The sequence below is a fragment of the Electrophorus electricus genome, chromosome 14 (genome assembly GCF_041902795.1).
Source record: "Electrophorus electricus isolate QZ-2024a chromosome 14, ASM4190279v1, whole genome shotgun sequence".
NCBI classification, from domain to species: domain Eukaryota; kingdom Metazoa; phylum Chordata; class Actinopteri; order Gymnotiformes; family Gymnotidae; genus Electrophorus; species Electrophorus electricus.
In genome coordinates, this window is record NC_137510.1 from 12,486,456 (window position 1) to 12,500,863 (window position 14,408).

Genomic DNA, 14,408 nt, shown 5'->3' on the forward strand with positions numbered 1-14,408 from the left:
TTCTCATCTAGATGTTCCAATAAAATCATCCGTGTTAATATTATCATGAGCTTTTAGTCTTAGCTTGTGCAAATAGTGATGTGAAATTGTCAATAGGTGAGTTCTCTTGAACACCAAACAGTAAGCAGCAAAGAAGGTATAGGAACATCTCTGGAGGGTAGATGCAACATGGATAAGACTCCAGGGAGGCCTCAGAAGTAGAAGATTTCTGTCTTTTTCTTTTTGGTTGTTTGGGCTGTCAAAAGATGCTTCTGTTTCTCCTTCAATGTTTAACTGGTTGGCTTCTTGTACATTTCCAACAGGAGCATGATGGGGAAAATCTCAGAAGGAATCTAGTTGCAGTCTTGCAAATAGTGATTCCCTGTCTTAGCAAAATCATAGTCTGTGACAAAATTCTGTGACTAATGACACACTGTCTTTAGATTCAAGGTTCTCAGACTTTAGTCTTTTAAAAGTCTTTTCATAGTATTTTCAAAGTCTTTTGGTGTATTCTTTGCATAAATCCATCAAGCTGGGATTCTGTAGATCTGACGGACAGAAACTACCCTTGTAACTCCATTACTCTCCCTTTCAAAATTCGGTCCAGTATGTGTGAACTCTAACTAGTGTAAACACAAATATGCACCAGACCTGGCTGGTATGTTCCCATATCAAACATAGCCATCACATTTTTCATCACAACTTCCTGTTTCTGCATAAACACAAGACTACACCGTTTTGTAAATTGTTAATGCCAGGGTGCACTATTCAATACAGTGGTTCAGAAAAAGACCATTCTGTGCTCACACTCCACACCACCACTGTTCTACCAACTGAATGAAGGTCACTGGAGTTCAGCTAGTAGGCAAGGTTCTCAAGCATTTTTCACAGCAAGCAAAGGGAATTTCTCCCAACACACTCCGTAGCCTTTGGCCATTAATTGATCTGAATCTTCTAAAGAGGCAGTAAATGAGCTTAAAAGCAAATCCCACCACAACTTCAAAACCCAGATAAGTGCTTATTCCCTCAAAAGCACAGGCCTACTTGTGTTCCCAACACAGAGCACACATTACAAAATCTATATGATTACACACCACCATTTGCATTTCTATGGATGTGTGTCTGACCCTACATCTGCTGACCACAAAAGCTAGTAATGATGTGGATACGGGCAGTTTGCATGATAATACACCATCCCAGACACACAGAGGCTACATCTGGCTAATGCACCATATGTTTCGCTGTGCTATATATGTGTATGCGTATTCTTAAAAATTGAATTCAATGACGATATGCATGAGCACAAAGGAGCCCCAACCAACACTGGTCTGCTGTCCTTCATCCAAAGCATGGGAAGTTTATTTTAGCGAGTTGGCTATATATTCTGTACAGCCTAAAAGTCGATACAAGTTAATCCATTTCAACTATATTATTCCGCCAGGACATCTAATATTGCATGTCCAATAAAAATCCAAATACTAAGACACTGATTGCTCATTTGGGAAACCCAAAGTTCCTATTTCCAGTGGCAACTGTGAGATCATAATGAACAGCTGCTTACTCACGATTGATACTGAATGAAATACATGATGACAATAATGGTGTCGCCCTACTCAGCTAGGCTAGAGAGGCACTGACAACAACACAAGGATACTCTTCTCATTCACAAGGCCTTTTATTTAAAGAGACCGTGCGTGCACACACACGCACGCGCACACACACACGCACGCACACGTGCACACACACCCCCCAAAAAAGCAAGCTCTTCACTCCTCTTTACTCAATCACCTCCAAAACCACTCTGCTGCTCAGCTCCACTCAGGCAGTGGTTGGCAGCTTGCCAGCTGGATACCAAAAAGGGTTTTTCCTTTTCTGTCGCTCCCCCTCATTCAGATGCTAACTCTGACACAAATCTATTTATAGCTACTGGCAAGATACCAACCACAACTCAACCGCATAACCACAGAGCTAAGAATAATAATAATAATAATAATAATAATAATAATAATAACCCAATGATGCTGGATAAATACAGAAGGGAGAGAAAGAGAAAGAGAGATAGATAGGAGATGGGGTAATGGTAATGGTTGAGAATTGGTGATTCTGTGGGTGTCATCTGCAGAAAAGAGGCAGTGTGAGGTCAGCCAGTCTTCAGGAGGTGGAAATAATAAGGCCAGCTGGAGTCTGCCAGGGGGAAAAATACCTCCTTCGCATTAAAAAGTGAACATGGTCTGGATCTTAAAAAGGCCATATACCTAGACACAGACACTGGGATTTCTCCACTGTGTGAGAACAGTTCTTAAGTAGGTCATGACTTACCCTGACACATGTTGAAAACATGTACTCTGGTATGCATCTTATCATGCCTGTACCCAAATGAACCTCAGCAAAATGAGAAGAATGAAAGATCTTGTCAAGCGCTGCCCTAAAAGCGATCTTAAATTAGGCATTCCTGTGATCAAAGCTGCATACCGAACACTGACGATCAAGTAAAACACAAGTGCCAAAACAACCCAGAGCAACAAATAACCTGTGATGGCCCTGCGATATGGCCTGAAAACCACCCTGACTCTAAAGTAATAGGTGTGAAAGCACAAATTATCACCATTAACTGACAGCTTGGAATAGCAGTACATAGATTCCATATTTCAAAACTGTCATGTTCCAAGGCAATGAAGCACCATCCAACATGCAATTTGCCAATACATTTTAACAGAAGCAGGAAGAGTCAGCATTCACTTTCAACAGATACTGTCTTAGGCCAGAGTATGTAACCTGTTGGCCCGTTAACCTTGCTCCTCACCCTTTTGAACCACAGCCACCCCCCCCACACTGAAAACTACCTTTAGACATGAAATTAGACACTGACCACTTCAAAAGTCATTGTCATCAGAAACATCATTATACAAACCATACAATTAAGTGAACTGCAGTCAATATACTTTGGTTGACTTTCAATGAAGTGTGAACCCATGGTGCACATATTTAGAAGCAAACGAGCCTCCACAGAGTGAACAGTACCATTGTAGGTCCGTGGAGCTGACATCCTCTCTCAACCCTGTATCAGAAACAACACCATTTCAGTTTCATGCTGCACCAAAGAGAATAAACAGTTTCTATTAAAGACACACTTTTTAAAATCTGAACGTTTTGAGCGATCTCCCACACAACTTCATGCTGAATAACAGGACCGAGCAGGTCCTGGAAGGAAGTTCAGGCCATAAGGCACACCCATGGTGGGGGAGAGACGACATGGCTCAAGCTGAAACCCTCTTGTGGGGGAAAGTTGCAAGACATTTCCAGCACATTTCAGGCCATGTAAGAGTTCCTCTCCCATTTCCTGAGAATCTGTAGGCAGCCATTGTTGGAGTGTCTTCATAGTGGGAGGTCAAGCCCTGGTTTACCATGACAAAGGGGACCTCTCTGTGGTATTCTCTTGCTGTCACTGCACATAGCCACATTAGTGAAGAAGGTCTTACTACCTCCATGTGTCCTTCAGCCTCCCTGCACACAATATCAGCTGGACGATGATACCAAAGTCCACTGAATGAGCTGAATAATTAGCCAACCTTAGAGTCTTAAAATAATAATAATAATAATAATAGAAATAAATAAATAATTTAAAAAACAAAACAAAACACACACACACACACACACACACACACACACACACACACACACACACACACATACACACATACACACATACACACATACACACATACACCCAGCAGTCTAACCTAGCATAAGACTGTGCTTACAAAATGAAACTGGGGGAATTCAGATAGTTTGACTATATTATAAATATATAAATATCTGACTACAGGTAAAGGGAATATTAAAAACAATAAACACTTTTTAAAATATTTAATAGTCTTTTCATTTGTGTTATGTAAATCAATGGCGAGTTATTCAATGGTGTGTGGTTACATCGATATAGTCATGCTGTTCCATAAAGCAATTGTTTTGCGTAAATATGACACAGTGTGGACAGATGATGGCTTGCTGATAGCCTACAACAGCTGCACTATGTGAACAAGAGGGAGAGGTCACCAAAAGAGTCTGGAAGTCACGCCTCCGCACTGCACATCTCCATCTGGAGCCGCAAGGGATGGGAACGAGACAAGCATATGCCACATCTCCATCTCAAACCCACCCCACCACCCACAATCCCTCTCAGAGTTGAGGCATAAGGGGGATATTGCAGAATAATGAGGCATCCAAGCATTAGCTAAGTTTGCTCACAACCTGTCCGAAAAGCCCTCCTGTGTAAGGGAGCCATGGCCAGGAGCACTAGCTGAAGACTGCTCCTTGAGGTAGGCTTATCGACCTCTCTCTGGCATTCAAACGGATTAGAAATTTCAAAGCCACACAGTTCAGGTACAGAGTGACTGAACCACCTGGGGCTCCTGTAGCTGGCAATAGATTTTTGTGCCCATGTATGTCACTGCAGGTTTTCACCAGGCTTCATTCCTTCAGCTCAGAAAACATTTTTCATATATAATAGATGCAGAAAAAATTATTTTGCTTTATTTTCCAGGTGTTTTAGTTGGAAAATCAATTGCTACATTGTCCCTTTAACAAAATTTAATTGTAATAGACAAAGCCCTTTAGTCAACTGGGGGTACAGGGTTGAAGCAGGAAAATAAGCACATTGCGTGTCTGAAGTGGCAGTATGAAAGCCTGTCTACACAGCCACAGTGGTGCGTATCAATAAATTCCTGAATGATGGGGCTGCTTAGTGGTAGGTACACAGTGACAATACAAGTGATTGCACATGGTTTACAGAATGAAACTGTACATTTTATATTAAAAAGAAAAACAGATCTTAAGAGTGTTTGTAATCAAGAAGTGCAGTAAGTATAAATAAAAAAGTCAAAAAAGTTGAACAAATATTCCTTATGTTTAAGTTAAAATCATTTTCCCTGCCTACTCAATTCTTTCTCTGTTTAAAGAAAGAAACCCCTGTGGATCAGAAGGACATCGGTGAGTAAGTGTACAAGAGCCCTTTGCCTCTACCCCACCCTCACCAAAGTCCTCAACATGGGGCAGGGCTCAGACATTCAGCCCTCTGCTGCCTGACATAGCTCAGCACAGACATAGTGACACAAAGGCACAGGGGGGCCTCCACAGGGGCCAGTCCTACTCCACCAGACAGGGCCCCAGCCTTGTAGACAAATGGCTTCCACAGGGGACACACACACACACACACACATACACACACACACACATGAGGCATCAATGGCAAAGCCCAACCCCTTTCCTTTGCTGTTCATTCCAGGCAAGAAAGAAACTTCTGTGACATGCAAGGTCCAGCACAACAGAGCACAGAGAGACTGCTCCATTAAGCAATCAGCTCAGTGTCAGTGTGAAATGGAGAGATTCACACCAACACCCAGAATGCTCGCTTGGCCTGGCCTTGGCTACACGCAGACAATTCCATCAATAACCCGAGAAAAGCACTTAATTTGACAAATCATTAAAATGGTCATCAACTCACATAAGGCTCGACATGATTCTTCACAAAACAATGCAAGGAAAAACAACTGGCACCTATCCAGAAAGCCTACTGGTAACCTCTTGTACGCAAAACTTTTATGAAGTTGCACGGCCTCTCGGCTAATCCAGTCCCTGGGCACGCAGACACAGCGAGCCACCCATGGCATGCGCCCTGGGCCCGAGCAAGATAAGGCCTGCAGAAGATCTTTGTTTATGTCCCCCATTCCAACCATGCAGCTCAGACGCAGATAAGAATTATGGGCGAAGGCAAACAAATCACACGGGTGCATGCAGTGAGCCTTCTCATCAGCACACCACTGAGCCACCACAGCACTCGCCATTTCTTGCGATTTCTTGCACTCGCCACTTCAAAACGCTGCTGTCTAATTTAGGGAAATAATGGAGTTGGGGAACACAAAAGCATGGAACCCTGGGAAGTCATCCAAGGCTTGGTGTGCAAAGGGCTTCATTTGTAAACACAAAGCAGGCCTGAAGCATGTGACAAAGGAAAACACAGAACATGGAATGCCTATAAGGAACTGTGTGATTGAACTGCAGTACCCAGAAATCAGCATCTCAGACAACATAAGCATGACATGGCCAATCCTCCATGCATGTAAAGACATCTGCATTCACACCTGCTGCCTAGGCAAGATACAGCTGCAGATTCTCTCATGCTTAGGAAATCATCATCACTCAGACTCATAACAGTGTCTCTTTTTTTGTCGTAATATTTTGGAATGTTACAAACTCCAACACAAAAGGAAACATTACATAGTTCTCTCTCCAATGTTCCAGCAGAACAGGAAAGTGTGAGACATGAGGTCGTTTGTGTCTTAGATGTCTCTACTACACAAGTATAAACAGTAGTACAGTGGTGAACTTGGTGACATAGTGAAAGACTGGCCTGTATTAATTTGTATGTTTGTTAGAACACAGTGACTCATTAAAACACTCACAGAACACTTAGCTGAAACAGCTGCACTTGGTCAGGATACTCAGAGCACACAATAAATATTTTTTTGGGTTTATTATAAGGATCATTTACATATTGCAGCCTTCTGCCATATCAGTCCTGTAATGGCCGATTTAGCGATAACCTTTCACGCAAGCTATTGTGCAGCCCTAGTGAAAACCCTGCCAAACAGAGTGGAAAGGAGACCAATTAGGTTCTCTACATAGCTTTAAATCTTCAAATGTTGCTGAAACCATTAGTCCTTATCCCAAAATTTATTTTCACTTTGGTCCCTTACCTCAGCTCTTCAGATAACAAGTTTGTTACAAAAATGGAGAAAACCCATACGACTTTTCTTGGCCACAATCCACTCTATTTAAAAAAGCCATTAATAGATCATTAGTGAAACTATGATGCAAGCAATCAGATGCAACCAGCCAGCCACACAGGATCATCAATAAGAGCTTTCTTCCCTGACTATAATTTGGATCATTTCCCAACTTAAATGCTGTGTGACTTCACCAGGCATTTTACACTCATACAGATAAAACCTTTTTCATGGTTTATGCAATTTCCCTATTATATTCTCTACATATGGGAGTTTATTTAAGTGCCATTTTACTAACTTGAACAAAACCGAATCTAAAGTCTGACATGCTGGGCAAACCACAGACATTTTGACGGAATGCAAACATTCATGCCCACTTATCAAATTAGCTCATATTTGGAATGTGGATTTTGAGGCATCTGCAACAAATTAGGAGGGAAGCCATGGAGTAAATTATAGACTAATGGGGAAACATCTTAACATTGTTCCCTTCTCTTTCTACGTGAAGCACTGCATTTTATTCCCTTTTCCTAACATTCCATGTTGAATATCTAAGACCTTACATAGCATGAAACTGAAAATATAAAAATGACTTTTTAGCAAAAATCCACTCCAAATGGTAACCAGTTTGAAACTCCATAACTATAGCTGGTTTCTGGCATCTGAATGGATTCATGGGCAAGCCTATTCCTCACATTACTGCCTCCTTGTGCTCCCAAAAGGAAACTCCTAATTGTATAGATTATGATTGAATCTACTTTAACAAATCTGCATTGCAACTTCAGTAGGTTAGGCTTATTTAGGGAAGGAAGTAGCACCCTTTCATAGATTCTGTTCAGAGTCTCAGAGGATATAAATATCTTTTGTATGTGGATTTTGAGCGCAAATTTGTTCTGTTCATGTTTCATATGTAATGTCACCACTTATAAAGCTATATAAGCCATGAATGAACCTCATGACTCAGTTCTGATAATGCTAACACTTCCCAGAAACTATTTGCTTTTTTCATGCTGACATTCTGTCAAAATAAGCAATGAAAAAGCATTTGCACAACAGGAGATATATGTACCAAAAGATCTTTACAACACCACGTGAAATTATTCTTAGAAAGAATTTAGCGGCCAAGCTAATTGATGAATTTTCACACAGTGCTTATTGAGGCTGAATTACTGACGGAATTCCTAAGATGTATAAACCTTCTACATGTAAAAAGATGACACCAAGATTATTACAATAAGAACAAAGCCTGCCACAGATCTACATGCACAAAACACTGATGGACCTCAGTCAAGAACTTCGATCTGCCTCTTTTCTTTCAGTATCTAGTTTGTTTTAAGGTCTATCCTAAAACAAATAAGAGCCATGGAAACTAATTAAACATAACTCTCTGGGTTAACCTTATTAAGAGATATTAGTTTGCCAGAAGCAAACGAATCAACTGATTAATCTGTTAATCTATCTAAAAGCTGCTGTGTTTCCAGTTTGTTTGCTAATAGGGCATTTTATTTGCCAGAATAAAGATATTGTGACTGACAAAAACTGCAAATGCAGTTCACTGAAATAGTATGCAGTTGTTCACATTTCCCACAAGTCATTATGCCCAGGTCATTTTTCCTGTATCTCCACCACATGTAACATAATGTATGAGTAGGCCCCAAATCAGTGCAAACATTATATCAATTTCTGTATTGGCTAAATTCTGATGCCAAAATGTTTGTTAGCTTGTATTTTGGCATCTTTGCATCCCTACCAAAAAAAATGATAATAATAATAATAATAATAATAATAATAATAATAATAATAATAATAATAATAATTAGGGAGGTAAAGATCCAGTTGAAGTGGTTTCAACCCCATCCCAAGACTGAGCAGATCACATATCTTTTGAACATTTTTCTTTGATTGAGCTCATGTTATGTTCTGCACATGTGCAGATGAGATGAAAGATTTTCTCTCAAACACTTTCCATCAATAACTGGTACTGAAATGGGAATGCAGATGCAGTAAATATACACCTTAGTGCTTTTCACAGAACAAAGTCTACAAATCTGATGACAAAGTAAACCAGATTAGACCCCCATGCAAAGAGACCATAACTCTTCTTGCCATAAAATGTGAACCTAGCTCATATTATCTCTATTTTGATAGAAGATATCTTGCTTCCTATCAAAACTGGTTGTGAAGGCATGGACCTTTCCTCCTCTGTGCTAGGATGAAAAGCTTACCCAACTCTGGAGCCATCACTCTGAAGTGACAATGCCATATATGTTCCAGCTCAACATCCTTGATGCACAGTGGCATAAAAAATATATACACACTGTCTCTTTAAATTTTTGATGCTACCCATCCCCCATCTCCTTCTGTAACCTCCTCCTCTCCCTCCCTCCCTCTCTCTCTCCCTCTTCATCCCCTCCCCCACCATCTAACCATGTACCACAGAATCTCTCCATGACAGAAAACGCAAACAAATATGTTGTAAATTAGCCAGCAAAGTGACCCTGTGCAGTGATGAGCTCTTCCATTGCTTTGCAGTTTAACTAGGCTAAATGGCGGCTGTTTTAGCTTAGAGAGCAACTGCATCCTCTCGTTGGCACCCCTCCCCCACCACCACCTGACCATGTGGACAACCCTTTGAAAAAATATGGCTTACACAAACATACAGGCATATCTTACGGTCAGTGATTCAATTGCTTTCTTAGCTGAGCTAAGCATCCATGACATCACAAATACCATGTTCTCATCTCTGACACTCACTTGATAATTTGGCACTTAAAAAAAAAAAAACACACACAACACTAATTCCTGACATGCCTACACTCACACTGTGATATATGCACACAATCATGGATGTGTGAGTATGCTAGGTCACCCATGTTAATTTCTCTCCACTCCTCATTCCCTCGCCATCTCTCCTTCACTCACACACACACACACACACACACACACGCGTGCGAGATGGCAGCAGCAGTCCCTGCTCCACCTGATGCTCTGCCATCATAGGCAGTTTATGGCTAAGATGAGCCCCAGGTTCATGCAACCCAACAGGCTGACAGAGCTAAACAGCAGCAAAGGCAGAAGCAGAAGCCATCAGGAACGGGCCTCTTTTGTTTCCACTGAAGAACTTGTTTAAAAGGCATAGAGCCTCTATGCCTGAACCCAGCCCTCACTCACCCTCCCCCACCCCCACTAGCCAGCCAGCCTTGGAATGCACTCAGAAAAGGCCATTACACAATGCAGGCAGAAGCCAAAACAACAAGTTTTATGGGCCCCCTCACAGCATTGCAAAACCATTTACAATTCCGCCATCAATGATCAGCAAATGAGAGAGGACACAGTGGTGGGGTGTGCCATCAGCGTCCCAGTGCTGTGCTCCTGCAGACCTGCGTTATTACATAAACTGCCCTCACAGGCATTGAGAGTCAGCACACAATTCGCAATGTTTCTTTTCTGGGGGTGGGGGTCACATGGCCCTGGAACTCAACAATGGTCAATTAATTAAAGTATCTGCTGAAGAATGAGCACTGCCTAAAACATTTTATTCGCGTCTGCAAATATGAAGCAGGAAAGGCAATGATCTTAAGGCCACGAATGAATATTTAACAACAGCTGGCAAGGGGACAATGTTTTAATATGCTCATAACACACCACATAATCTTGAGGACGCATTACCTGTTTCAGTAAAAACTGGTACAAATATACTGTACCTTTCTAAATTGCAAGAATTGTTCAACCTAATAAGTTATGGTTCTTCACTGCAAATTGTCCAGTTAATGGTTATTTCTATGAGCCTGCAGATTGTTCGGTTATCGCATTTCACAGATTGGCTGCTTTGAAGACTCTGCATCTACAGGGCACCAGCAACGGTGTTGTATCATTATATATAGCTGTCTGTGGTTCTAGTTTTTTGCTTTCAAACTACTGAGAATGACTTTCTGTTGCATTTGGAAAGCTCCTAAGCTCACACCAATAAGTCACAGATCATACCTCTTCAGTTTCAAGAGTGCGCTCCTTAAAATTTCTGTCCAAGAATACTAAACATTTTTAATTGGTACTCTTATTAAATGGACTTCACTTTAATCTTTTAATCTTTGATAATTCTTCAGTATGTACTCCATCTGGTCTTAAAGATGTTTAGCAGTCTGATAAAACTAAATATGTTGCAGTTATTTTATTAAGAATGTTTTGTCCCTATTGGGATAATTCTGCTGGGACTGCAAATGCATCAAAAAAACACACTAGTTTTCAAACCAAAGTATAATTAAGTATATTTATGTACTCTCATGTAGCTTGACTCCGCAAAGCAAAGGATACTATATGTACAAAAATTAAAGACATTAATTATTTGGAATACTTCCAAGAGATAGCCACCATTCAAGATGCATGTTAAGGCATAAAGGACCACAAAAAAGGCTACACCAAATCTATACACAAGCTTATTTTGAGGTCAAAACTGGCTTTGGCTGTCCTTACATTCCCTCTCTGGCAACACTGCACACATATAGACTAAGCTCGATCTTACTACCCATGGCCCCTTCTCCTGCATTCTGTATACACAACAACGGAATGCTCCATTTTTGGCTTGTTAAGACAAATACTGTATAATATTTAAAAGGGGTTTTTCGTAAACAGAGATATGAAAGCTTTTATATGATAAGAATTTTAAAAATACATACGCGTTCCCACTTCTTGTATAGCCTACCCCTCCCCCCAAAGTGACCAAAACAAGGAAGAAACTGCCCAACAAAGCAGTGCCGAGTAAAAGGCAAATCCACGTTACTGCAGTAAAACGGTCTCACGGACTTCTATTTGAGGTAAACGGGCAGGAAAGCATACTTGCAGAACGCATGTTCATTAAATTCACATGGACATAAAGGAGACAAATCGATGTCAGGCGAGTGAATTCATGAAAGGCAGAGCACACGGAGAATGCTCTTCCTAAGCATGTAGGCTCTCTAAACAAATATCACAAATTGCTCTGCACACACAAGTCACACGCTCCTAAAAAATCACTCCAATCACGCGTTAGTTATGCGACGATCAACACGATATGCTGCAACAACAAACTAAGACAATCGTAGCAGCACTCGCCGCTTTCCAGCAAACCACCCATCCCACCTTCCCCTTTGTGTTAGTACTCAGAACTGGGCCACATGAGCGGTAATAGTAAGTACAATCAGTGGTGGGATTCATTCACACACACACACCCCCGCCACACACACGGCTCACCGAAAAAGTGCAGCCTAACCCAACAGCCTGCGTTGAGAATGGACCCGTATATCTGCCCATGTACTAGCTGCATACATTATATTGCGACAACATTGAGCAACTCAAGAGATCATCAATTAATTCCGTCCGTGTCAGACTTGATCAGTTACATATTTTTATGAAGTGACATGGACATCCGTTAGGATATAGCCTATAGCAGGCGACATTTCTCAAATGGCATTTAATCTAGTTCGTATTCAGAAAGCCATTCAGTGTAGTAGAAATCCATACCACTCACGAGAGGAAATATGGGGGGATTAGGCAAAATAACTTTGACTGTGTATCTGCCTAATTACAACATTCTGTGACGAGATCAATTGACATGAGAGGCTAAAATGTAAGACAACAAACATCGGATATCACACGTCTTTGAATTGCCCCATATTCCATTAGGTGTTATAATGTGTGGCTATGAATACCTAACCGAACAGATAAAACAACAACATATAAACATATCTTACCTGCACAAAAAGTTCCTAAAAGAAGTGCAAAAGTCAGCCAGGAAGCAAACATATTCCTCTATTTAAAAAGAAACACACCGGATTTTCCCCTTTTTAATCTCCCCTCCTTTACGAACATTTAAAACGATGATCGAAAAAAAAAAAAACAATGAGCAAAATGACCAACGGCCTTCGATGTCCACAGCACCGAGTTTTGTGCGCAGACCCCCAATGCAACAAAATTGCACGGGCTTGGTAGAACTTTAAAACACTGAGAAATCCATTGGGCGCTCGACCAAATCCGACAAGAAGTCTTCGACAGAATGGGGGGAAAAAATTGCGTTTAACAGAAGCGATTCACGCGCTACCCTATTTGCGTATTAACCTTTTCCCTGTGCAAGCGAGAATGGCTAAGGACAGGGTCCGATATTGACATGCAAGAAACTGAACTGAGTCCAAAATGGCTTCTGAGGGGAGAGTAAGCACAGCCAGTAGGAAAACCCGGATGTTTAAATACAAAGAGAGGAATGCAATCAAAGAGGCGAGGGTAGGGGGGAGTACAACAATATTCTTGCAACCACTGGCCTATAAAGTGAAGGATATTACTTAAGCTTTAAAGGGCATGGTTCGATATATGAACAGGACAAGATGAAGGATTTAGAACAGTATGTTTAAATCAATAATCAATAAAAATCATTCATGATAACGAATGTAAACTCAAATATAATATTAGGCTAATGGTATGCATGTATTTTCCATTAATTACGTAATTAAACAACGCAGTTAATAAGGAGTGTCAAATAACATTATTATTGTTGTTGTTATAACTGTTGTTGTTGTTGTTATAAGGAAAGGAACCTAAGCAAAAGTGACTTTTACTAATTAATTCAACTTGGCCTAATTCATTAACCTTGTGTTAGAAAATTATGCCCACAAAGAGGGTTAAAGGAAATACACTATACTAAGAAGAATAATGGTTTGCATATTGCACATCATACAAAGCATATTAGTTTTAATTACATGAGTAGTGTTAGTTTGTAACATGCCTCTTCCTAGGCCCAATGAAACAAGTAGGTGCTATACCTTCTAGAAAACCAAGTGCATGTGTTTATGGAAGTATAAGCAGTCACAGCTTTAATAACACATGGAGCTGGATTCTTATTAGAGGGTCTGAGCTATGCCAAATAAATCCACATTAGCAGAATCTTGGTTGTGGTGTCCTAGGGAGGGCTGGGCAGGCTGGACCCCCGTCAGACTGCCTGCTTATTTCTCACTGTGACAGCAGCAACATTAGAGTAACTGAGGGCAGTAGCTTTCAGAGCGACAACGCCTTAGTAAGACTGAGTAATGAGCGCTTGTGGGTCCAAAAAAATCTGTTAAGTAGGTCTGCCAAGGAGCACTTAGCCAAATAAAAAATATGACAACCTGGGTAGAGTCATTAAATATCCAACATGATTCAACACAAAGCTAACAGTCCTAATGATATGGTTTTTGGCTTGCGTTCCACTACCAGTTTCTTTTGTATGGAGAAAAGTGGAGGTATTGATTGTAGGCCTTCCGAACTGAGAGCTGGAGGTTTGGTAGTCACTTGAGAACTGCACAGCAACTGGTAAGAGTGTGTGAGCTGGCTGAGGCAAACGAGGGGTGAAATGGTGCACTCTTCTACACGCCATGCACCACAGGTCTTGTGATGATGCCACTGCCTTCCATGCTCATTTCACGTGTGCTTCTGTGCATATTCTATTGCTCTTTCAACCCTGCTTTCATCAACACCACTGCCTTGAATAGATTGGTGTTTCATTCAGTCTGCAGGGTTGTATGTATGATGTACTTGCTTGGTGGAAGAAAAAGGTCATTGTAGTAATGTTCATAAAAGTCTTAGGTGCTATTACATGAAAGATCACTACACAAATATTTTTGAATGGGAATTTTTTGGATGGCT

At 40.9% G+C, this 14,408-nt stretch overlaps 1 protein-coding gene across 2 annotated transcripts in view; it reads right to left on the reverse strand.

Moving 5' to 3' along the window:
• The window catches only part of acvr2ba (activin A receptor type 2Ba), a 38,010-nt gene extending 25,084 nt beyond the window's left edge, over positions 1-12,926 (reverse strand). For both annotated transcript variants that reach the window (XR_014116917.1, XM_035531183.2), the window contains exon 1: positions 12,488-12,926. Coding sequence is in view for 1 of the 2 variants with exons in the window: in XM_035531183.2 (XP_035387076.1) it covers positions 12,488-12,539 (52 nt within the window). In the remaining variant the exon portion in view is untranslated. The remainder of the gene's footprint in view (positions 1-12,487) is intronic.
• Between the last annotated feature and the right edge of the window lie 1,482 nt (positions 12,927-14,408).